At 56.6% G+C, this 23,387-nt stretch overlaps 2 protein-coding genes across 14 annotated transcripts in view; one reads left to right on the forward strand and one right to left on the reverse strand.

Annotated features, from left to right (window-relative positions):
* Window positions 1-1,483: 1,483 nt before the first annotated feature.
* Window positions 1,484-22,174, reverse strand: PPP1R7 (protein phosphatase 1 regulatory subunit 7). Of its 6 annotated transcripts, XM_019934770.3 has the most exons (11): window positions 22,028-22,089; window positions 19,617-19,678; window positions 19,050-19,190; window positions 15,770-15,825; window positions 15,016-15,081; window positions 14,294-14,424; window positions 13,699-13,861; window positions 12,131-12,247; window positions 11,177-11,281; window positions 7,783-7,869; window positions 1,484-1,785 (listed from the first exon to the last, which is right to left on the reverse strand). In XM_019934770.3, exons 2-11 carry the CDS (start codon window positions 19,624-19,626, stop codon window positions 1,609-1,611), a joined length of 1,053 nt encoding a protein of 350 aa, XP_019790329.1. In that variant the 5' UTR covers window positions 19,627-19,678; window positions 22,028-22,089; the 3' UTR covers window positions 1,484-1,608. The 6 variants fall into 6 exon arrangements, with proteins under 6 accessions (XP_019790329.1, XP_019790316.1, XP_019790307.1 ...); XM_019934757.3 differs by lacking the exon at window positions 19,617-19,678 and having other exon boundaries at window positions 19,062-19,190; window positions 22,028-22,173; XM_019934748.3 differs by lacking the exon at window positions 19,617-19,678 and having other exon boundaries at window positions 22,028-22,173.
* The window catches only part of PASK (PAS domain containing serine/threonine kinase), a 44,522-nt gene continuing 42,283 nt past the window's right edge, over window positions 21,149-23,387 (forward strand). For 4 of the 8 annotated variants that reach the window (XR_012332885.1, XM_033859418.2, XM_073807019.1 and 1 more), the window contains exon 1: window positions 22,988-23,098. The gene's annotated coding sequence lies outside the window, so the exon portion shown is untranslated. The other 4 variants (XM_073807017.1, XM_073807016.1, XM_073807015.1 and 1 more) reach the window with 4 other exon arrangements.

Consider the following 23,387-nt stretch of genomic DNA (forward strand, 5'->3'; position numbering starts at 1 on the left):
AAACCATAGCCATGCGGCTCGGGTCACTCATGGTTTTTCAGGGGCAAGTTTTGTGTCTTGTCAGGAACCGTCCTAGCATTTACAAAGAAAAGAGCTCACCAACCAGTCGAGTACGTACTTCTAAACCAAATTTTGCTGGTTTTGGTACTGCTGCCAAACCCTGTCTTTCCCTTCCTTCGTTCCTTATTTGGATTCACTGCTCGTGTGGGTGGACTCCTCCACATAATCCTTCCAGCAAGGGCACTCAAATCCTGAAACCCTGTGTTTCTAAAATGGCTTTCTTTTGTCCTCAGCTAGTGTCTGGCCAAGGGCAGAATTCTAGGGTCGCAATGCAAGGGCTCTCTGGGGCCAGGTCCTACCTAACCCTGCTTTCCTTTCCAAGAGTTCACTCTTCAACAGGGAGATGCTCACAGATGCACGTCACACAATCGATTCTGGCGAAGATTTGAGTCAGGACTTGGACGTGACCTCACCCTCAGGCCACCCCAGCAGGCGGTCACCCCCGAGCTCCTGGCCCCCCACGCGGCTGCCCAGGCTCTGTGACAGGCTCCAGAGCAGTGCTGTCCAGTAGGACTTTCTGTGACCATGGAGACGGGCTGCCCCTGGCGAGATGTGGCTATGGTGTGGCAAGTGCAGCGGAGGACATGAATTTTTAATTTCATTTTAACAAATTTAAACTTGAACTGATGCAGCCACGTGTGGCACAAGGGGGCCCACACTGGACAGCGCAGCTTGGGTCTTGGAAGAAGGAGGAACCCTGGAGACCCTGAGAGTTGGTCCTCATTCTGCAGAAGGGAAAATCCAGGGCCCCAAGAGATGACAAGGTCCTTGTAGCATTCAGGGTGAGGGTCAATGTAAGTTTTGTAAAGAATAAGGGTGAGTGTCAATGTAAGTTTCGTAAAGAACAAGCCAACACAACGGTGGGGTAAGAAGGGGAAGCAGCATTCGAGCAGCCATGAGGGCAGCTCTCTAGAAACAGTCCTTGCAGAGAGACTCAGGTGGGCTCAGACCCGCCAGCGGCACAGCACAGTGTGCGCGGGAGGCGGCCCCTCCTACCCCGAGGGCTGCGGGGGACCAACGGGCAGGCCCAGAAGGCAGCCAGCAGGGCCTGGCGGGCGGCCACTGCTCTTTAAGAGAGCGCTGGGGGTCACGGCACACAGGGCTGAGTCATCCTTTGCCTGCAGGTTTGTTTTTTAATATGTAAGATAAAATTGGCATCAACTGGTCTAGGCGGCTACGAAGCTCTGGGCTGACAGGCCCGAGGGCCCCTGGATGGCCCGGACGCCCCCCCGGCACGCGCTCCCAGACCTGCTGTTTCACCCTCTCAGGCGGGCTGTGACCTCCCTCTGAGAGGAGGAAACGGAGACGGTCGCGAGCAGCACCACGGGTGGCGCGGGGCTGTGGGCCACTAACTCGGAATGCGGACTTGGCCGGAGGTGACAGCACTGGTGTCCAGGTGGCGAGCGGCACCGCACACGGCAGCTTTCACTCAGTGCCTTTTTATTGCCATTGGGTTTGTGACCGTTGTTGATAGAGCGATGATTTAGGAGCAACGGGTGGACTAAAAACCGTGGCTGGGAGGCTCTTGGAAGAGAGGGGCCGGGAGCTTCAGAACCTGACGAAGGTGGCATCGATCTGCCGCACGGTGGGGAGGGCCAGCATGATCTTCCGCCGGTACTGGGGGTCCTTCTGCAGGGGGTTCCGCTCCAGGTACACAGTCTCCAGGCTCTTGGCGCCCTTGAGCTCGTCCAGGTCACTCCAGCAGTCCAGGAGGTTGTCGTTCATCTGGGGGAACACGCGCACATCGGAGAAGCCTTAGGGTGCTACAGCCCCGCACCGCACCCCCCTTCAGAACACGACAGCCCTGCCCCGCCCCCTTCAGGTCACACCAACCCGGCCCCCCAGCCTCCCCACGTGGGGCACGAGGCCCCCGCTCAAAAGAGGGGTGACCAGCACCTCACGGGGCCTTCCATCCATCACGGCACATCCTGGCCGGGCCGCGTCCCATATGGGATGAACCTGGACACGGTGCCACGACAGGGGCAAATCCATGTTCAGTTCAGCAGAGGGGAGACGGAGCAACCCCACCCCACCCCGTCTCCAGGCAAAGTGCTGCAGCCGGTTCGGCTGTATTTCCTACAAACCATCCTCGGCCATTGTCCCCAAGGCCTGACTATGCGCTCTGATGACAGCACGGACAACAGACCAGAGGTCGCTCGCCGGACACTCAGGGCACGAGGGGCCTTGATGGCGTGCACCCCCGGGACACCCACCGCCCGCCTCTGTGGCGGAAATGCCGCACCACGGCTGATCCCGTCCAGGACGCGCCACGTCAGGAGGACGGGCTCAGAGCAGGTCAGGAGGCCCCGTCCCGGCTCTGCTGAGGCCCACGGGGCTGGGGTTGGCGGGTGGGGAGACCTCTCACTTTTCAAACCACCATCGAGGTGAGGGCACGTAGGGCCTCTGGGTTGGAGCACCCGTCACCCAGCTTGGTCCATGCCTGTCGCGTGGATGTGGTGGCCCTTCTGCTGGGGCCCCAAGAGACCAGTCTTCAGTTTCCAAAGAATACGGCAGACGGCCAAGTGAACACAAACTAGAGAACTGCCTCTGTGAACGTGAGACGTGCCCTGGATGGCCGGAGTGAAGGGCGAGGGCAGGGGGCTCAGGCGGCACCCGCGGGGACATCACCATCATGGCTCCCGGCTGTGCTGCGCCAGCAAACGCTCAGTAACCGGCTCCCAGGGAAGCTGAAGAGCCCCGACGTGTCGTGTCTGCCAGCTTCTGTGGCTGACCTCATGCTGACCATAGCACTGGGAGGAGAGGTGCGCGGCAGAGGCTCCAGCGCGTCGCCGCCCGTGAGCTGACAGGTGACAGGGCTGGGTGTGCAGGGTGGGCGGGGAAGCTGCCCTGAGTGCATGCCCCGCACCTGCTGCCCTCACCCCCTGGCTCCGGCCACACCCGGTTCTAGAAATCACGCTTCAAGAGACACCAGGCCTGGGGCCCGCCATGCACATGGTGGTGGGAAGGGCAGACCTGTTCCCTCGGCACCTGCGAGGGCAGAAGCGGGGTGGCCGAGGTCACACGGCAGCAGCCCTACTCAGAGAAGGTATGACATCTGTCCATGTGTGGGAGGTGAAGAAGCCGAGGCCCTTGACGGTCCCATCCACTGCCACTTGGTGGGGACGCTGCAGAGGCTTCGAGCACTGACCAGGCACTGGATTAAGTCTCGAGAGAAGGGCCCAGTTTTGCCGCAGCACCAGGGTCTCCAGGGAGGGAGAGGATGACGGCCACGCTGCAGAGCGGCTGTGTGGTGGGGGTCTTCGGGGGGAAGGCGAGAGCAGCCTGGAGGTGGGAGTGAGGACCAAGACACCGCAAGCCACCTCCAGGTCCAGGGCTACGTTCACAAACGGTGACTGAAAACCTAGGCTCGGTTTCTTAGGACGACTTCCTTGAACACAGATCACATTTTCCTGTTGTACACCTAGTGATTTTGGATTGAACGCTGGACGTCGGGGCTAAGGCGGTGTAGAGACGGCCACAGGCTCGGTTCCACACTCCTTCGGGGCGGGTCTCCAGGAGGCCAGGACCCTCTCAGGGTCCCCAGGCCCTTCCTGGTGGGACGCTCCGAGCGCAGCCTCCTCTGGACACACCACTGCAGCCTGCTTCTAGGCGGCTGGAGGGCGTCGTAGCTGAGCCTGTGGCACCTACCCCTAAGGCCTGGCCCGTTTGGTGTCTAGCTGGATGTCAAGGGTGCTGGTGAGACCCCCACCTGGGCAGGGCTGGAGCTCCATCGTCCCCCAGCTCTGCTCTCCTCCGGCAGAGCTAGTGGGTGAGCCGCGAGAGGGGTGGTCTCGTGCCCAGACTGCCCACCGCTCAGCCACAGCCTGGCAGGCGACCCCCACGTGGACTTCCGGGGCCCTCCTCTCTCCAACACCTTGTCCTGAAGAGTCCAGCTGCCATGAACTTTGACCGCTGCGTCTTCAGCTCCACAGAACTGCAGTGTTCCGCTCAGGAAGCTGGTCCTAGGCAGAGCAGGGCAGCCCGGGGCTCACTGTGTCATCCCCGTTCTCAGGGCCTGCGGCCTGCTGCTGCCTGCTGTGCGCTGCCCGGACGGAGCAGCCTCGGGCCTTGGGGTCGGTTCATGGTGGGAGGGCGACTCTGGCGCCAGTTCCACTGTCACAGCCAGTCTTGTCTTTAATAACTCACTGCACGTTATGAATCTCCCACAGAGCTTCTCCTCGATTCTCCCAGCGGGTATACAATGCAGGGTTTCTCAGACTCGCCTGTTTAAGGAACGCTATTTTCACAGAACTCCACGTGGGCCTAGTGTGCCCCGTGCTTTGGGAAAGCCAGATTTCCAAAACCCAGAGCCCGGCCTCGTGGAGGGCCCGAAGCCTGCTTCTGAGCACGGAGTCACACGGGGACCCGGAACTCAGAGCAGGACTCAAGGTGCCTCCACCGCAAAGGGAGAAGAGCTGTCCCAGGATAAAGCCTTAAGCAGTACTCTGTTAAGCGTTAGTCTACGACACTCCTCTCGTACAACATGAGCTGCCCATGTGGCCAACGCAAAGTGTGCAAAACCAGAACCAGAGGGAAGCAATAGCCCCCGTGGCGGTGGCCGCAGCTGCTCGGTTACCAGAAAGAGGCCGCTGCAGTGGAGAGTCACGAAAAAGACACGCATGCCTTAAGCACTTTTAACTTGCAACGTGCGAACAGCACATTCATTTAATAAAAGTAGCAATGTTACATTGCTTAGGAGAAGTAAGGTCTTTTTGCAGCAGAATCTACTTAGAAACCGTCTCCCACTCCGCTGGCGGCTGACGCTCCGGCAGGGCCGCCATCTCCTCGTCTTTCTCAACAGAGTCGTTTGTGGCTGACACACACTGTGTGCTTCCTGTGTCACACGTCACGGCATTTCCAATGCCACCGTCCTGTTAGTCCCCGCTGGCGCGCTTACTGTCTTTATAAACCCCAGGTCTTATAGTTGAGGGTATTCCACAGTACAGCCAGCCACAGGGCAGTTTTCTCTAGGATTTAGCGAATGTGGACCTGGGAGTTTTATTCACCACCAATGGCACATTGTAAAGGATGTCTTTGACACAGGTAACTTTCAGAGATTCTTTTCTTTTTTAAATACATTTATTTATTTTTGGCTGCGTTGGGTCTTCGTTGCTGCGCTGGGGCTTTCTCTAGTTGTGGCGAGCAGGCGCTACTCTTTGTTGTGGCGTGTGGGCTTCTCATTGCGGTGGCTTCTCTTGTTGTGGAGCATGGGCTCTAGGCGCATGGGCTTCAAGTAGTTGTGGCGTGTGGGCTCAGTAGTTGTGGCTCACGGGCTCTAGATCCAGCATAGGCTCAGTAGTTGTGGCGCATGGGCTTAGGTGCTCCGCGGCATGTGGCATCTTCCCGGACCAGGGCTTGAACCCGTGTCCCCTGCATCGGCTGGCGGATTCTGAACCACTGTGCCACCGGGGAAGTCCCCGGAGATTCTTATCTTTGTATTTTTCCAAAATGGAACTCAAAACCATTCACCTGTATTGTCTCCACAGGAATTCCAGCATCTCCGGAAGCCTCATTGAGGGAAAAAAAAAAAAAAAGGCCTTTATGTCTCTTTTTTCAAGTTCTGCACAACTGAGATGTAAAGGAGCAAGGTGTGATGTGGAGTGTGACCTTCCAGGTACGCCCGTCTTCTTAAAGAGTCTCCCAGAAGGTGCACTTTTTAGTTTTTTCCATCTAGAATGTTTCCCACTTCCTCCTCTCATTTTTTTTCTGTTATATGAAGTCGACCTTTAAAGACACCCAGCTACTTGTCGTGTAGAAGGACCCTTGTTCTGGATTCAGCCGCCTGCTTCCCGTGGTGTCACCTAGCTCGTTCTCCCGGACCCTCTACTTCCTGACAACTGGAAGTTAGGTCTACATGCTTGGTTACATCACACTAAACATTCCTGGTGAGCACACTTCATACATGAAGCACATCGGGGGACGCAAGGCATGAGGCTGTCCCACTACCGGGGATAAGTCTGATCCTGTGGACACACTGGTGGCGCCCAGATGACTCTGGGGAACGCGTCTCCCCTTTGCAATCAGCAAACTCTCGGCGGGGCGACACTTGGCACACGTGCGAACACCCTGCTCGTCCACGGCTTGAGTCTGGTGATGCGCCTGCCTGAATCCCAGGCTGGAATCCCGCGACAGAACGTCACCCTGGCCGACACTCCCCAGCAGACTGTCTCGTGGTTTTCAAGACCCAGCTTCACAGGATGTATGCGTTTCCCATCACAATGGTCTTTGGTGGCTAAAGTTTATATAGAAAATTTACATTTACTTCCCCTCAAATTCAATAACATTTTAAACAAAACTGAGGTGTGGGAGCATTCCCAAGATACATTTCTCACACAACAGAATCACTTCAACAGAGGGGATGCGTGCCTGGTATGTTGCTGGCATCAAAGAAGGTGTCTGTTACTTCACACAAAGCTGGGGTTCAGGAGAGAGCAAGGGGGAGCCCCTAGGAGACAAGCCAGTCTTTTCATCACCCCGTCACGGGGGTGGAATCCTGTTTTCTGCTGCATTCTGTCGGCTGGAAGTGAGTCACTAAGGTCAACACACACTCACGGGGAGGGGTGACACACGGCGTGAGTATCAGCACCTTGCGGGGGGTGGGGGCACACCTAGCGCCGTCTCCCTGCTGGGCGCCCTGGGTGCTGGCCTAGCCCCAGCCTCCATCTCTGGACCCCTCTTCTGGTTGTGCGGTTCCTCTGTGTGGTTCCCTGGCCTCTTCGGAGCCAAATCCCTTCGCTCCAATGCAACCGGCTTACCACTAGCCACACCTGCCTCTGGGGGTGGGCTGTACCCCAGACCCCCGGCTCGCGGTGGCTCGCTCGGCTCCCCCAGCCTCTCGAAGGCTGGTTCCGGTCTTCCCAGACTTGCTGTGGCATCACGTGCTGACAACGCCCAAGACTCAGTGCTGCCGCTAAGGGGCAAGGGACATGCTCACAGCAGGCCACCTGTGCTCTAGGGAAACCGGGACGATCTTTTAAGATGAGGAAAGGAAAGCACACAGGACACAAGCAGGGTCAGCAGGATGGCTAGACAAGGAAGAAGCACGCCTTAGACGCAGCACGAATCTTGGATCAGACTGAGCGCATCCGGACGACGCTCACTTTGCAGACGGCAGTCACCGGGTGGAGCGTGTGGTGGCGCCTGCAGGGGCCACCAGGCAACAAACGTGCTTCAGGAGGACACCGTGTGGAACCCTGACACTGAGGACTTCAGCTTGGGGGTCATCCTGCCACCCCCTCAGAGGAGTCTCGAGACATCTCATGCCCTGTTTCTCCTCCTCTGGGCTCGGTGACACTGCTCCCGAGACAACACTGTCACCATGAGGCAAACACAAGGCACATTCTGGGACGACTGACAGCGGAAGCCCATGCGACACCTCCTTCCGCGGTGCCGGTACACCCCTGTGCTGGGTGCACTGGCCCCTTGGCTGGGTCTGGAAGCCCTTCAGTCACGTGGCAATCCTCGGGTCTAATCGTACACTGTGCAGGGCTCCTCACACTTTCATGTGACCGCAGTCACCCAGAATCTTCTAAAATGCCCATTTTGGTTTGGTCTACATCTGGGGCGTGGCGGGGCCCGAGATCCCGCGTGGGTGCCGAAGTCCTACAGCCCTGCCCACAGTCCCATTCCACGCCACAGCCTCCAGGGCTGGAGTAAACGGTACCTCACTCGGCAGGACCAGTGCAGCTGAAGTGTCATCAACCCCTTGTGTATTAAACTTACCCAGAATTCCTGCAGCTCTGTTAGATGGCTGACATTTTCAATCTTTTTGATTCTATTTGACGCAATGTCCAACATCGTGAGTTTGTTCTAAAATAAGGAAATAAAATTTTTCCTGGATTACCTCAGATCAACAACGAGCACGCGACCACGCACACAGCGTTGGGCGCTGAGCTTAGCGCCATGAGGCGAGCTGCCCTCCCAGGACGGGAGTGCGCTAGCAGGGGGACAGCACTGCCCACCTCCTGCAGCCTCCCCGCCCACCCCCAGACCAGGCCGAAGACACAGAATCCTCACGACTGCCTCACTGCGCTCTCACCATTGGGGTCTGGAACTAGTTCCTTCAGATTCCAAGCCCCAGGCTCCCAGATCCTGGCCCGCAAGGACCCCAGCGACACGCCTGGTCCCGGGAAGGGTAGCTAACACGAGGCCGGGGCTCTGAAGAGGGGGTAACAGTTGCAGCAGCATCTATTTAGTGCTCAACCCAAGGAAACATACAATTCCAACTGATCCTTAGAACAGTGTTTCCTCTTCTTTTAGGGCTGAGGAACCTGGGGCTTGGCGGGGGTGAAGGGGCCCTCCTTCCAGCACAGGAGGAAGGGCGGAGAGGAACGCCTGGGCACTGAGGGACAGCGGGTGGCCACTGGCCTGGAATTTACAGCTGATGGGAGAGAAGAAAGAGGGGGCTCAGCCCCACTGGGGACAGCGTCCGGGGCTCGCCCGCTGCGGGGCAGGCATCGCACTGTCTCGTGGAGACGCTGTGCTCGACCCTCTATTCCAGAAATGTCCAGCAGACGCCTACTTCCCAGCACACATCAGCTAAGCCCAAGGAATTTTTTTTTAAAGTTCACGGAGTTTCAGGATTTCACAGAATAAGATTGTAGTGAAAACGAAGCCTTTAAAAGCCTGCACTGCTTCCTGAAGTACGTTTAACCACACCAATTGGCAAGTTTTTCTAAAATCAAAAGGGAAACGTTACAAGCTGGTTGACAGTCCCCGACAATACATTCTCTTCCTCTCTGCTCGTTTCTGATTGCGGGTTGCCTTCTTACATTTTCTACTGTGTTCCTGGGATTCTGACTCCAAATACCAAGTTTTAAGGGAAAGTTAAAAAAAAACTCTCAATAAAATAAAAACAAAGCCCACAAACACACACACGAGCGGGCAGCCAGAAGCCCTGCCAACCCAGAAGCGCTCCGGCCCTGGCCTCTGACTCCTTGAGGGCCGGGCACAGTGTCCTGTGCCGTCTGGGCACAGACGCGGGTGAGGAGCCCTTCCACTGGCTTCTGTTGGGCTCCTGGTGTCCGCTCAGATAGTTGCGTGACTACAGGGGGCTAGGAGGCGCCTGCCTGCGGGGCTCGGCGACTTTCAGAGCAAACAGGGACTCGGGAGAACTCTGCAGAAGGGGGCCACCGTGGGCAGCAGGGCGGGGCCAGGGCAGGCCCGCTGCCCCCTGCTCTGCGGTGCTGGGCGGCGTGGGATGTGTCAGCGCAGGAACCGGCCAAGCTAAAGCATGTGCGGCCCGCGGCAGGATGTGACCCTTGTGCAGCCCCAGCAGAAGGGCTCAGCACCAGGGGCACCCGGCTGCCAGAACTGGCCCCAAACGTCCAGGAACAAGGATTCCGTCATGGGCTCAATACTACCTCGTGTTTTCCTGGGGAGCTGGACAGTGTTTTGAAAGCTCATTCAAAAGCAAACCATTAAGAATTGCTTTTATAAAAAAAAGGAAGGGGACAGGGTGGGGAGAGCACGCACAGGAGAGATTACCCCGCTAGACCCACAGGAAGATGACCCAGCACACAGAGGGGCAAACAGAGGCAGCAGTGGGGGAGGACTCAGCTGTGGTGTCAAGATGGTGGATCTGCCATTTGGGAAAAGGATACTTACTGCCTGATCTCACACCACAAAGGTAAATCCCAGATAAATTAAGAGATAAAGCTTAGAAGAAAGTACAGGTGAATATTTGATCTCTAGTTGAACAAAGGTCTCAGAGGAAAGCCTGTCTCATTTGATTACAAGAATTGTACAATGATTACCTTTAAAGCCACAACTGCTATTTTTCTGTTTTGTTGCAGAGGCCCCAGAAGGGTGCGGTGCTGACCCCAGACCGAGGCGCAGCGCTCCTACTGGGACAGTCCTAAGCTCTTGCCCCGTCCTGTGCGCCTGGGACCCCGCTGCTCTTTTGGGCCACACCGCTGCCACGCCCTCTCCTGCGTGGACCCTCCGCTGACCGTGGGGACCGGCGGGGGAGGCCAAGGAGCAGAGGGGGCACCGCCCGGCTCCAATCGCATGGCCTCCGCATGGCCGCACCTCTCAGCTTAGCCTCAGGGTCCCATTCTGCACCGGCCGAGTGTGCAGCCAGTTTACACACCAGCTCTGTAAACTCTCAGTTTGATTGGAAGGCAGGGAAAGGCGACCAGACTCACTGTAGGCAAATTCTAGCTTTTCTAAAATTTTGTATGTAGATGTTGGTGAAATGAAATTCAGAACGTGGATTTCCCCTGAAAACATTACTAATGGTGGCTAGGCCCAGGGGCTGAGGCGCAAAGCCCAAAGGAGACTTGACGAAGATTGAAACGCTGTGTTTACAACAACAGAAGTGACCAATCTGGTTACACTTGCTGCCAAGTCAACAAAACAGGAAAAAAAACCCAGTAAAATTGAAAGAGTAAAAGTATTTTATTTGTCTTGAATACTGCACTGAGGAAAAGCAGGTTTGCCTGCAGGCAGCTGAGGGGTGCAGGGGCTTCCTGGGGGCTCAGGGTCAGCGCTACCCCTCCCTGCCCAGCGCCCCTAAGGCTGTCCTGCGCTGGGCGGGCAGGGCTGCTGAGGGGCGGGCGGGAGGGAGCGAGACTGTGCAGGATCTGGGCCGGGGGGGCGCTGCTGGCCCCACGGGCTGGGTAGTGGGGCCCAGAGCGGGAAGAGGGGGTGGCTGCTGCGCCCACTAGCCCTCCGTGGGACAGGGACACCTAGGAGCAGCCGGGGTTTACTTTTTTCTTAACTTTAATTTATTTTTGGCCGTGCCCCGCGGCACGTGGGATCTTAGTTCCCCGAGCAGGGACTGAACCTGCGTCCCTTGCACAGGAAGCACAGAGTCCTAACCACTGGACAGCCGGGTGAGTCCCTGGGGTTTACTTTTTAAAAATCTTCCCCAACGCCTATAGGGCCATGCAGTGAATCTACCCCCGCGACACACAGCTCAGCTCAGCGCCCGCTCAGGGCTGAGCAGATACCGCCTGCGTCTGTGTTTCCCAGCGTGAGGAGGGATGGAAAGGTCACTAGGACAGACCTCCAGAGGCAGCAAGTCCCCTCGAGAGCCCCCCGGAGGCTGGTGTGTGCTGCCTGCCCGTCGGGCACCCCATGACCCCACTGCCCCACGGGCGGCCGGCGGGCTTACGTTGTTGTCCAGGCCCTCGATGACCTCGATGCCGTTGTGGCTGAGATAGAGCTCCCGTAGGTTCACCAGGCTCTGCAGGCCCTCGATCTTGGTCAGCCGGTTGCCCTGCAAGAGGGAGAGTCAGAGCAGCAAGGACGCGCGAAGCTGCGTGGCTTGTGGGAAGTGGGGCTGCTTACCATGGGTGCCTGACGGCGGGGCATCCGGATACAGCTGCAAGAATGGGACTCACACACACAGAAAAGGAAGATCGAAATCTTGCGTCTGCTGTACTGGGCTAAAGCTCATACGCGGGGTTAAAGGCTTTTATGCAAAGCACTCACTTTTCATCTACTTGGGGAAGGTCTACCTCAATTTAGTAATTCAAAAATGTCAGAATCACGGAATAGTTTAAAATAAAATCAGTTCTCATTTCTTTCAGCAACTACTATAACTCAAATTAAAGCCTAACGCCCTCTTCTTAAAGGAGTCTGCGGAACATCTGCTTTCCAAAAGTCACCTGTGGTTTTAGGGGACCTGCCACGCTGAGGTCCTGTCCTCAGAGCACCCCGCCACATCCTGCCTCAAGGGCCTGGTGCCACTTGCCTGCTTCTGACAAAAAGGAACAGGAGCTGAGGCGCAGCCACGTGCTTCCCAACCCCCGAGCCAGGCCGCATGCCCTCCGCATGGACGCGGGAGGGCCGCTCCCACCGTGGAGCCCAGCACTGTAGGTTTTGGAATGAGCTCCACCTTCTGAAGAGACCCTCTGGCTAAAAGCCAGCTCGAACTTTTACTAGGAAAAGGAGCGTGATGCTTAGAGAATGAAACTGTGGTCCAGCATGCGTCACGCACGACTAAGGTCAGTGAAGTATAATGTCTCAGTCGCTCCCTGCCGGTGAAACAGAGAGCCCATCAAAGCCTGGGCCCTGGGCCTGCAGGACGGAGGCGGCAGGGGCGGGGGGGTAGGGCGGTCAGTACCTGCATGCTGAGGACTGTCAGGTTGGTGAGTGCGTCCAGGTTCTGAAGCTTAGTGATCTTGTTTTTCCCCAAAAACAAACTCTCCAGGCTGGTTAACGTGTCAATATTTTCAATTGCCTGTGAAAATCAGGACAGGGCAGCGCTTAGCTACCCGGGGAAGAGGAAGATCTCTGGGCAAGGAGAGAGAGCCGCCCGGGGCGTCGGGCAGGTGCTTCTCCACTCTGGAAAATTTCCCATGCAACCTCACGTGAAAGCACAACATGAGAACACAGAAAACGTGGGGGTGGGAGCGAGGCGTCAAGGCCCCCCCTTACTTGGGCTCACTCCCGGACCTCGAGTTTCCACAGAGCCCTGGAGCTCTCGGGACTTCTCAGGTCCCTCAAGTCCTAAAATTCCGAGTTGCCACATTATTACGTGACTCTATGTAGGGTTTGTTAAAATGCATTCCACAAGAGACAGAAGCTGGGAGCTCTGGCCTTGGGATGCCCTACGGGATTCCTAGAGCAGGTGCCCCCATTCCCTGACTCTCCGCCCCTCTTCCTGTTTCTGTCACCTGCTTCCTTGCTTCTCCTTGCTCCATGCCGGTGCTCCGCCATTCAGCTGGAGATGGATCTCCCGCAGCGCCTCGGGTAGCAGCCGGTTTAATCAACGCCCACTGACCACGCCTCAGGCTGCCGCCTCCTCTGAGTTCACTGCTCTCCCAAAACAGGTTAACTACTGGCTTCTTCAGCACTAAATGACCAGACTATGTGCACGGGAACACAGTGGGGCCTCAAGCAAGTGCAGACCGAGCATCTTGTCTGGCCCTTCACAGCAAGATGTGGCTGGGGGCAGTCTACGAGGATGAGGATTCAGAGGGAAGGCATCCTTAACTGCTACGGCCTGCATCAATTTGTGACAAGCCACCTTTCTCTTGGAAGATTCCATAGAGAAATACTCGATAAAATGCTGACATCTGGGCCACTGTCTAGTTTTAAGTGTGCTGCTTTGCTATTTTCAGCCGTATCACCACCATCGTCATGAGAGGCCCTTTGCCAGAACCACTCTCTTGGGTTTGCATCCTGTCCAGCTCATGAGGGCCAACCTGGGATGACCGTGTGCTACGAGCTTCCAAAAGTTGGACAGAGGGTCACTTGCGACACGGAGGGAGGGTAAGAAGTGCTCCGAAACCCCTGCCCCCAGCTGCTCAGCAGGGGAGGACAGGCCAGCCGAGTACCAGGCTGCGTGCTCCTTCCTACGGCCCTGGTGTGGGGCGAGGCATCGGCAAGCCAGCCCTCTGCTGCCTTGGGACACTTTCACTCTGCAGTACATTCAAAAGCAAAGTGTTTGGGGCTGATCAGCTCACCTCGGGCAGAACCTAATGGAATGGTTTGGTAAGAATTATGTCATGGTTTGAATGGGGAGCAAGTGAACTCTACGTGCAGAAGAAAGGCTAGACCGCTGCACCTGGGCACACACTCTTATTAATACTGACGTCCAGTCAGCACTTTTTCTTATGAAAAATACAGCCGACCGCACACCCTGCACCCACACCGTCCAGGCCACGCAGCCGCCACGCTCGCACCTACCCGGATGCGGTTGGACCCCAGCTCCAGCATCTGCAGTTGATGTAAGCTGCTTACGTTCTCAATTTTATTGATTTTATTGTTGACCAAGAAGAGCTTTTTCAGTCGTGTCAACTTATCAATTCCTTCAATGTTTCTCAGTAGATTAAAAGAAATATCTAGAATCCTGGGAACAGGCAAAGCATTTATTTTTTAATGAGTGTAGGTCACACAGAACTCAGAATGTAATTAACTTAACTTAGAGGCAGCATCCCGACCTGGGGGACCGTGCCTCACCCGGGGGCGGGCGCAGAATCTGTGGCTGCCCAAGAAGGCCCGGGAGAGCTGGGAGGCAGCCTACAGGTTCCCGATGCCTCTGGGCTCACAGGATGGTGTTGAGGGCAGAGACCATGTCCTCCCTGAAGAGACCAGCCAAAAGCCTCCACAGGTTTAATTTGCAGGCTGGGACTGTGGGCAAGCCAACGCACCCCTGGAGCCAGGTGCAGGGCAGGACCCTGGGGCAGAAGTGGCCTCCCTGGGCCTGAGAGCTGGGGCCCAGGGCTGGCTCTGGGGAGGCTGGACGGGCCCCTCCGTTGTCTCCCTGGGTCTCACGACTCACTCCAGCTCTGTCAGTCCCTCCAGGTTCTCAATCTTCTTGATTTGGTTGTCGTAAAGATCCAGCTCTCGAAGACTCTGTAGCTCCTCTAGATTCTCAATGCACTTAATTAAATTTTGACGGAGGCAGAGAGTCTAGGGGACAGAAAGAGGGCAGCTGACGTAGGCAACAGGGAGGCCAGGAGAAAGCGCCCGCCGTTACAGGACAGGTCTTCCGGGTGGGAGGACATGGTTTTCCTTCCCGTTTTCTAGAAAGCTGCTGACCTTGGAAAGGACGGGCAGACACCCAAGGGAGGCTGGAGGCAAGCCCCATTCTGAGCAGACCTCCTCAGTGAGGGAGGCAGCGGGCAGCGGGGGTGCTGTGTCCCAGCAGAGGGAACCCTCAGCAGCTCAATTCTGAAAAACAGATTGGGCTGAAGCGAGTTAAGGACTGCACAGGCTGGGGTGTGTGTGGCTGCAGGCGGGCTTCGACCTGAGGCACTGCAGGCGGCCGCATGCCCGAGCCACCACTTGAACCTGGGGCGAGCCACCCAGCCTGCCGTCTGCCCTAGCAACCCTGCCAGGCCCAGGAGGAAAGGTGCCCGACGGCAGCTCCTGGTGTGGCCTAGCACCTTTGCAAGGACTGTCACTTGTGCAGAATTGACTCTCTTCTGGGTTTTTCTATGTCCTTCGGGCGGGACAGACTCTGGAGTGTCACCTCCCCTGCAAGGACGGAGTTCCTCTCACCTTCACTTTCTTCAGCACCTCGAACCCTTGAATTTTTCCAATGCGATAATGATTCAAATCAACGTCCTGAAACAAGACGAGACCTGGCTCAGCTGCAGGCAAGCGCCTGAAGACATGCTTCCTGGAATCGGAGCCACGAGGAGGCCGGGCAGCGGGTGGAGGCGAGGGTGAGGGGAGAAAGGGAGAAGCGCTACACAGAGTCTGCGCAGACAGGGGGTGGGGACTCAGAGGCGAGCTGCAAAACGCTCCTCGGTTCAGCTACCACGGGTAGCGGCTTGACGTAAAACTGACCCTCCAAGCGGGTGGGATGCGAAACCTACTCTCACCCCTTTGCCCCCTTAGCACAGAGCACAAGCCCATGCTCTGAGTCCCGCGTCCCCACCGACGGCCGGCTGTGGGCTCAGGGGAGGCCCCACGGGCCGCCTAGACACAGCGGCTGGCTCTGCCCTTCCCAGATCATTAATGCGCGGTGCTTCTCAGAGGCTGGGGATGGCAGGACCCCACCACATACAATGTAATCATCTGACCCATATAATTTGAGTCAAAGGCGTTTCATTTGGTTAAACAGAAATGGCAGGTCAATCACTGGTATTAAAAACAGTAAGAACACAGGGTCTCTGAGCCAACGGAGACAGGCTCAGACAACTCCTTCCAGGGAAATCACTCGCTAATCTGGCACGCTCGTAAAAGATACCCTGACGGTCAGAGTGCTGTCACCATGCCCCCCGAGGTTGGGTTGAGCAGGCTGCATTACCTCTGCATTTCTGTCCAGGTTAATGGTTTCCATATCCACAGGCAGCTCTTGTCCTTCTGAAACAACAAGAAGAAGAAAAGCCCATTCAGAGCCCCCCGTCTCCAGGAGGACGCAGACCCTGCTTCCGCGGAGAGCTGGGTTGGGCTGCCTGGGGCACAGAGCCAACTCGAAAGCAGAGGAGAAACCAGCAGGCAACACCCGGAGGGCATGGATGACGCAGCAGAGCTAACATCTGTCTGACAATGGTCACCCTTCAAGATCCTCAGTTTCCTGAACTCAGCAAACGCCTCCAAACTTCCATCTGTGCCGCACAATTTCCCAGGAAGGGAAATGCAGTCTGACGCTGTTGTCAGAAAAGCCGGGGGAGGGGGAACGGTGACTGAGCCTCAAGTGACCCCAGCCAGGGGCCAGGAAGCTGCCCACCGCCACCTCCTGGTGATGCCCGAAGCTGCGTAGCTGGTGGCAGCCTGCCTCCTGGTCTTTCCCTTCTTGTCTGTGACAAGAAAGCAGGTCATTTGAATATAGATCACGCTGTGGGCACATCAGATGTTCTAGGATGTGCCTTCTACTGCTTTGGAAAGTGGCCCAGCATCTACAAACATGTCTGTCTGCAAAGAGCGAAACAAAACGCTCAGCTCAACAGACAAGATTGAAGAGCCTCGCTGAGCAATTTCCATGACCCTCTTGCCGGGCAGGATGAGGAGCCAGTCCACCCTGGAGAGCGGGCCTCCCGTCCGGGGGCCTGAGGAGGGCGGCCACCGCTCCCGCACTGGGCTCTGGGCCTGCTGCAGCACATCATCTAAAAGGGTTAGATGCTCTCCCCAGCCTGCATGCATTAGGATCTGAATGAGGCCACACACTGTAACTAGAGGGCATTTCTGTAAAGTCCCCGTTTGTTCTTGCAATTCGTTGTTGAAGAAACTGGGCCGCCTGCCTTGGAGAGGCTCCTCCTGGGTGGCAGCGGCTCCTCCACGGTGACTGCTATCTGGCCTGTGCCCCCAGGGACCGCTGGTCACCACTACCGTTCGGCCTGCTTCCTTCAGCTGCCTCTCCCCGACGGCAACACTGCATATGCTCCTGCGGCTGAGCAGGCTCACAGCCCAGCCTCACGCCCCCAGCGCCCCCCAGCACGGGGCAGCTCGCAGGCTGGACTGGAGGCCTCGGAGAGGCAGGCCAGATGCAGGCCCAGCCTGACAAAGACGTCCTGGCTTCACACTGGCTGAATTCACCGCGCCGCCTTTTCCATAACCACCGACAATGGCTAGTTAAAAAAACATGTCGGGCTTCCCTGGTGGCGCAGTGGTTGAGAGTCCGCCTGCCAATGCAGGGGACACGGGTTCGTGCCCCGGTCCAGGAGGATCCCACATGCCGCGGAGCGGCTGGGCCCGTGAGCCATGGCCGCTGAGCCTGCGCGTCTGGAGCCTGTGCTCTGCAACGGGAGAGGCCACAACAGTGAGAGGCCCGCTTACCGCAAAAAAAAAACCAAAAAAAACCCCATGTCATTTACTCTAGTTCAGCCATAGCTTTACAAGATGTCAACCAACCCAAAAATTAAATAAAAGGAGCTGGGCAAAACCAAGAGATATGCCCAAACGATCCCCCTACAAAAGACAGCACAGCCAACGGCCTGAATTCAGGAAGCTGCAACGAAAGACGCGCGCTACAACAAAGGCAGGGTGTCCAGGACACATGGTCACAAGGCTTAAAGGGTTCTGTTTGTAATACATCCAGCACAGGGCAGTGCTCAAAATGGCAGCTTAACCTTTGAACAAAGTTACCAGCCATCTTTCCAAACCTATCCTGTATGTTTTAAGTTTTAAAACAACTTATAGAAAATAAGTGAATGGTACCAGTTGTCACATTTGAATTTGTTTTACTTGAACTTAAGATCTAAGTTAAGTATAGGTAGGAGCAAGTCCTGGTTTCTCTAAGGACCTATAAAAATGCACCTTCCTAGAGGACTTGTAACCAGCTAGCAGCCTGGAAGAAAGAACACCGGATCTAGACAAGTCGGGGTCCAGTCCAGGGGCTCCACTTTGTAGCCATGTACCCTAGGGCGAGTCACAGTGAGCCTGTGCTCACGAGCCAGGGGAGAGCCCATGACAGGGCTCGGTCAACATGCCAGGCATTCAGATGTGAGGGCAGGTGACACTCCCACCGCTTGGTCTTCCTGTGACTGAGTCAGCAAGAAGAGCTTTCACCCATCACTCCCGTGTACTTATTCCACCCACATCACTTCCAGAATATCGACTCTGAAGCTCCAAAGTAATGTGACTGGTACTTTTGTGGTAATCTCCTTTTGCCTTAAAATTAGGTTGCCATAGTTACCAACCATCTTCACTGGCACAGACCATGATGTTATTTTAAAAATTCGTTTTGTTTTAATTACCATAACGGTAATGCATGACTATTAAAACTTTAAATACCCATACACTGTGTATAAATCTAGAAAATGCAGAAGGTACGAGACCCTCTCAAACCTGCTGTTTAGAGAGACTGCCCCCCGGCCCCCCCGGGCCAACAACAGTTTGATGTGTTTTCTCTCTTAAGTAAAACTACATACTATTATTCTATTATTATCATTTTAAAAATAAAGATAGGATTTTAACACGCATCCCATTTGTAAAGAATTTGCTCTTTTCACCTAATAATATACCTTGGACATCTTTATGTCTGTTTCTATGGTTTCTCTCACTCCTCTGAATGTAAACTGATTTTCTAAGCAAGCAAAGAAAACAAACAAAAAAGGCTCAGATCATAGTTTGGGAGGGTGAAAACCCACCATTACAGGCTGAGCACTTACTTTTCTCATCTCTAAATTCATTTTGTTGTTGTTAATCACTAAACCAACTTAGAAGTTGATCCTCAGGCCTATAAGTTTGGTGGACAGAACTCAGAAATGACTAAGAGAGAAGCAGTTTATGTCCACGGTAGGAAAAGAGAGCACGCTCGTTAGCCGAACTGTTTATTTCAAATTGCACTTTCTGCACATGTGGTTAATAAGACAATCTTCTGGTTCTGTTTCAGATGACACATTAGTATCAATATCATTAGTATTTGCCTTCAATGGAATTAGGAAAAAGTTCATCCTGCCTGCAAGCGCCGTAAGTGTGTAGCTGGCTCAGGGAGCACCTCAGAGGGCGCCCTACTCCCAGTGCCCCTGGCCACCCACCGAGGGCCTCCAGAGTCAGCCAGACAAACACCCGGGCGCCACCCGGGGGCCCATCACATGCCACAGAGCCCCATCCTCCTCCCGCTTAGTGAGTTTAAGGTTCTTAACTCGGCCTGGTACCTTCTGGGTCCTCTTCCCCCCGCTCCTCTCCGTCCTTCAGGCTGTGCGCACTGAGCTCGGCCACCATCCCGCTGCTCTGCTTCTTCCCTTCTTCATCGCCCGACTCTTCCGATTCCACCCGCCTGTCAACTGAACCCACACACATCCATAAGAACTCACACCCATGTTAGGGGGCCCTTTGAGGAACATATAACAGATTGACATCCAGTTGGAAGTCAAAAAGACTTCATTCAAAAATGTTTGTTGAACTCAGTTCAACAAACATTTGAGTGTTTTCCATGGATGTCCCGGGTACCACCTGAGGCATCCAGTGGAGGGGGGAACTGTGGCAGATGGGAATGGGGCACAGCAGGGAGGCCACAGGGGTACAAAGGTGAGTGACATACTATTCCTGCCCTCAAGGAACCCGTGAAGAATTACCAGGTGTTCTGGAAGGCCTGGGTGGTTTGTGATTAAACGCCCTAGCGGTAACACACAGAGAAGCACCTCCTGTCTGGCTCCCTTTTGGCCTGGATGTCCACGTAGAGGGGACCATGTGACCCTCCCGCCACATACCTTCATCCATGCTCCACTATCCATTTGGCCAAGAAAACCAGCCCAGTTCACAGGCCCACGTTCTGAAAGAAATCAAGACTAACTCAAATCAGACTGTGGGCAGCGGGGAGCTCTAGAAAAAGGAGAAGACAGCCAGTAGTGCTAAATGCCCCACGAAGTCACTGATGCTGAATGTCAGGGCACCGTGACACCAGCGCAGTTCTGAAAGGCTGGTAAATAAATATTTTTTGAATTAGCAAATCAGGCAGTGATTAAATGTGGCAGACTGGTAAAAATTCTTTGGCAAGACTGTCAAATAATTTCCCTTTTTCCTAATTTTTTTGCAACCTCTTTTGGAAATCTGTGGAAGACCTGGAGCACTAATGGATTACTTGGAATCATCAACCACACTGAAAGCATTCTCTTTTCTCCCACTACAGCTTATTTACAAAGGGGTATGCTCTTTGAGGGGAAGGCAGCTACTTCACCTTTGTATCTCCTGCTGGGCCTAGCAAAGCAGCACCCAGGCAAGGACTGCTGGATAAGTCCTGATGAAATCCACCTCTAAAACCTCCAAACGCATTCCTTCTTCCCTGCCCTGGCAACTGCCTTGGCTCAGCTACTCATTACCTGTGGCCTCGGCTCCTGCCTGGCCTCCTGACTGGTCTCTCGGTGGCTTGTCTGGCTGTTTCATCTATTCTCCATTGCTAGAGAATCTGAGCTTATTCTAAAATCCAAATCTGATCTTTGACTCCAAAAATTTCTGGAATGCCATTGACTCTTCCTGAGTTTGCATCCTGTCTCTACAGACACAGCTTTGGCATGTTATTTTCTTTTCCAAGCCTCCGTCTCCTCACCTGTAGAAAGAGCTAGTATAGTACCTGCATCTCAGAGCTGCTGTCAGGCACAAAAACATGTGCATGACACGTACGCAGACATGTGATAAATCAGTTGTTACCAGGCACAGGTGGTCAAGGCTAAGGGACAGCAAGTTCTACTGGGCAATGGTCTGGTGCAGCGCAGCCCAGGGTGGGAGGGGCTTAGCTAATGAAGGGCAGCCAAAGTGAAACAGGGGCATGGGACAGCAGATCAGCACATAAGGTGACTATGCGGCAGCGGGGACTATGGACTGGCTCAGGGTATCAGCAGTGGGCACGGGAGAGGTATTAAAGATTTGGAGAGATTAAGGAAGCAGGGGCAGCAGAGCTTGTTGATTCATTGGATGGGTGGGAGCCGGAGAGAAGGAATTGCCTGGGTTTCCTACTTGCCATTTACCAAGACACAGAAACAGCTAAAGAGGAAGTGGGAATAGGTGGGAGGGTGGGAAGAAGGGGGATAAGAATAGGCGTTTCCCTGCGTAAAAAGACCTAATGGTCTGAAAGTCCAAGACCCTTCGTGTGCTTCTCCCCCCACCACGGCCCTCCACGACCTCCCCTGCCAGCCTCAGCGGCACTCTCCCTCGTTCAGTAGGACTGTGCCACCCCTGGCTGAACCCTCCTCCAAACAGGCCCCATTCCTCCACACCCCTCTGCCTTCGTGCGGCCTCCTTCACCTGAAGTGACCTCAGCCCATCTCCAACCCGGCTGATTTAGTTGCCTTGCACGATTCGGCTCAGAGCTGGCTTTGGCTGCGCAGCCGTCACTCACAAACATGCCTGCTCTTCTTTCGCCGCCCCCGCTTCCCTAGCACTTGACACTGGAGGCTGTGGCTGCTCTTCCGGAGCGCTCCTGAGGCCAGCGGATCGAACAGCCCGGGAGCACTCGCAGACACGACTGGCTCTCCGACTGCGGTAAGCGTGTGTATGTAACTATATGCACACATAACACGCATATACTTTTTTCAACAAAGCGGAAGAGTTTGATTTAGTCTTTTTGGAACTATGATCGCTTTGAGAACAGGAAACCGTCGATTTTGTAACTCAGCTCTTGGCTCCTGGTCACCCCTTCCCCACGACCCATTCACTTTCGAGAGGACCCTTCTCCACCCCCGCCACGTTCACCAATGACCCGACTCGGGCGAGTCCCAGGGAGCCGCGCGCCTTGTTTCCTCGTCAGCTGCCCCGGGACTGGGGACTCGCGGGGCTGGCTGAGGAACTCGGTGCGAGGCTCCCACCAGCTGGCGGACGCCAGGGCTGTGGGACCACCGCGCCCTCAGTCCCCACCCACGCGCCCGGCTCGCCCCGCCGCTGGCCCCGACCCTAGGTTTGGCACCTCCCAGGCCGCCCGCGCCTTCCCGGCCGCTACCGCCTCAGCACGGGGTCCCGGGTCCAGGGCCACCCCTGCCCTGCCGGCTGGCAGATGTCAGGGGGTGCGCGCGGCGGGGTCCGAGCCGCGGCCGCAGGCGGGCCGCCCCGTTTCTCCCGGGCAAGGCCGGTACGGGTCGCCGCCCCCCACCCGCTGGGCCCTTCGGTCGCCCCCCGCGGGGCCGCTCACCCTCCATCATCTCCTGCGACTGTTGCTGTCCCGCGCCGCGCTCCGCCGCCATGTTGGCTGCTCTTCCCCTTTCCGGTATCTATCGCCTCAGGCCCCTCAGCCAATGAGGGTTCCCAGCTCAGAGCTTTGCCAGCCAATGGAATCACATACGCTTGCGCGGCGCCAGAGCCTCATGGGAGTTGTAGTCCTTCCGTGAGGCCGAGCCCGCCCTCAGCCCCCGCGCCGCCAGCCACACCACCCGGCGGACAGGTAATTAGCGCTCGGGAGGCTTTGAAGGCGAGGAGCGGGTTGAGGGCAGGGATAGTCGGGGCCGCACGCACGGAGCCGAGCCTGCAGGAGAGCGGAGAGGAGTCTGGGAGCCGCTCTGGGCTCGTGGGCTGGTAGCCAGACACGGCGGGGCGGGTCCCTGCGTGGGGCTGCAAAGTGCGGGCCAATCGAGCGCATCCCCGGCCCCTCCGGGCCTCAGCGTCTGCGTCTGCACAATGTGCCGACATTGTTCCGGCGTCGCCGCGCGGACTGAGCCCGTGTGAAGGGGCCACTTCCAGTCAACGCTTAGCGCAGGGCGCCCGCGCTCGTTTCGGGCCCGGGGCCTGTCCGCTACCGGGTCCGCCCGAAGTGCCGGGAGAGCCGCTCGGGGCCCGGGACGCCGACCCGGCCACTGAGGGCGCCGCAGCCCACGTTGGCCCCCGGCTCCGCGGGCATCGTGGGCCGTGAGGGAGCAGCCCTGCGCTCCCCGCCTTCAGGTCGAGGTCTCCGAGGGGCGAGCTCCGCGCTGCTCACCCTTCCTTAGACCAGAGGAAAAGGCGTCCGCGGTCCGTGCTGGTGGAGGCCCTGTCTCTTTTGGCTCCTCCGAGGCGCCTTAGACAGACTCCGGTGCGTCCCTAGCAACCGTTAGCGCGGGCGTGTCCTCCCGGGCTCGCTGCGTCCCCGCCCACAGGCGCTAGCGGTTGGCCCGTGAGTACTGTCAGTCGGCATCGGTCGCTCTGCCATTGGTCGGTGGGGCTAGAGGCGCGGATGGGCTCCCTCCCGGCGGGTGTTGGGAGGTCGGCGCGTGACTCTCTGCGGCCTCAGGTGAGCTACCCGCACAGGGGGAGCCGGCCCGCGACCCCGCGCCGCCCGCGTGCCCGTCCGCTTGCCGCCCTGCGGCCGTTTGCCGCCGGCCGCGCCCGCGCCCTTCTCTCTGCGCGCCTCGGGGTCTTGGGCTCGGCCTGGCCCCACCTGGCGCTCCGTCCTCGACCCTAGAGCGACTGTGTGTGCCTTGTCCCCCTACTGGAAGGGGGCCAGGAGGAGGCAGACCGCGTCTCGCTCTCGGCTCACGGTGCCCGCTCACGGTGCCCGGCACGTAGGAGCTTCTCAGTAG

The sequence above is a fragment of the Tursiops truncatus genome, chromosome 7 (genome assembly GCF_011762595.2).
Source record: "Tursiops truncatus isolate mTurTru1 chromosome 7, mTurTru1.mat.Y, whole genome shotgun sequence".
NCBI classification, from domain to species: Eukaryota; Metazoa; Chordata; class Mammalia; order Artiodactyla; family Delphinidae; genus Tursiops; species Tursiops truncatus.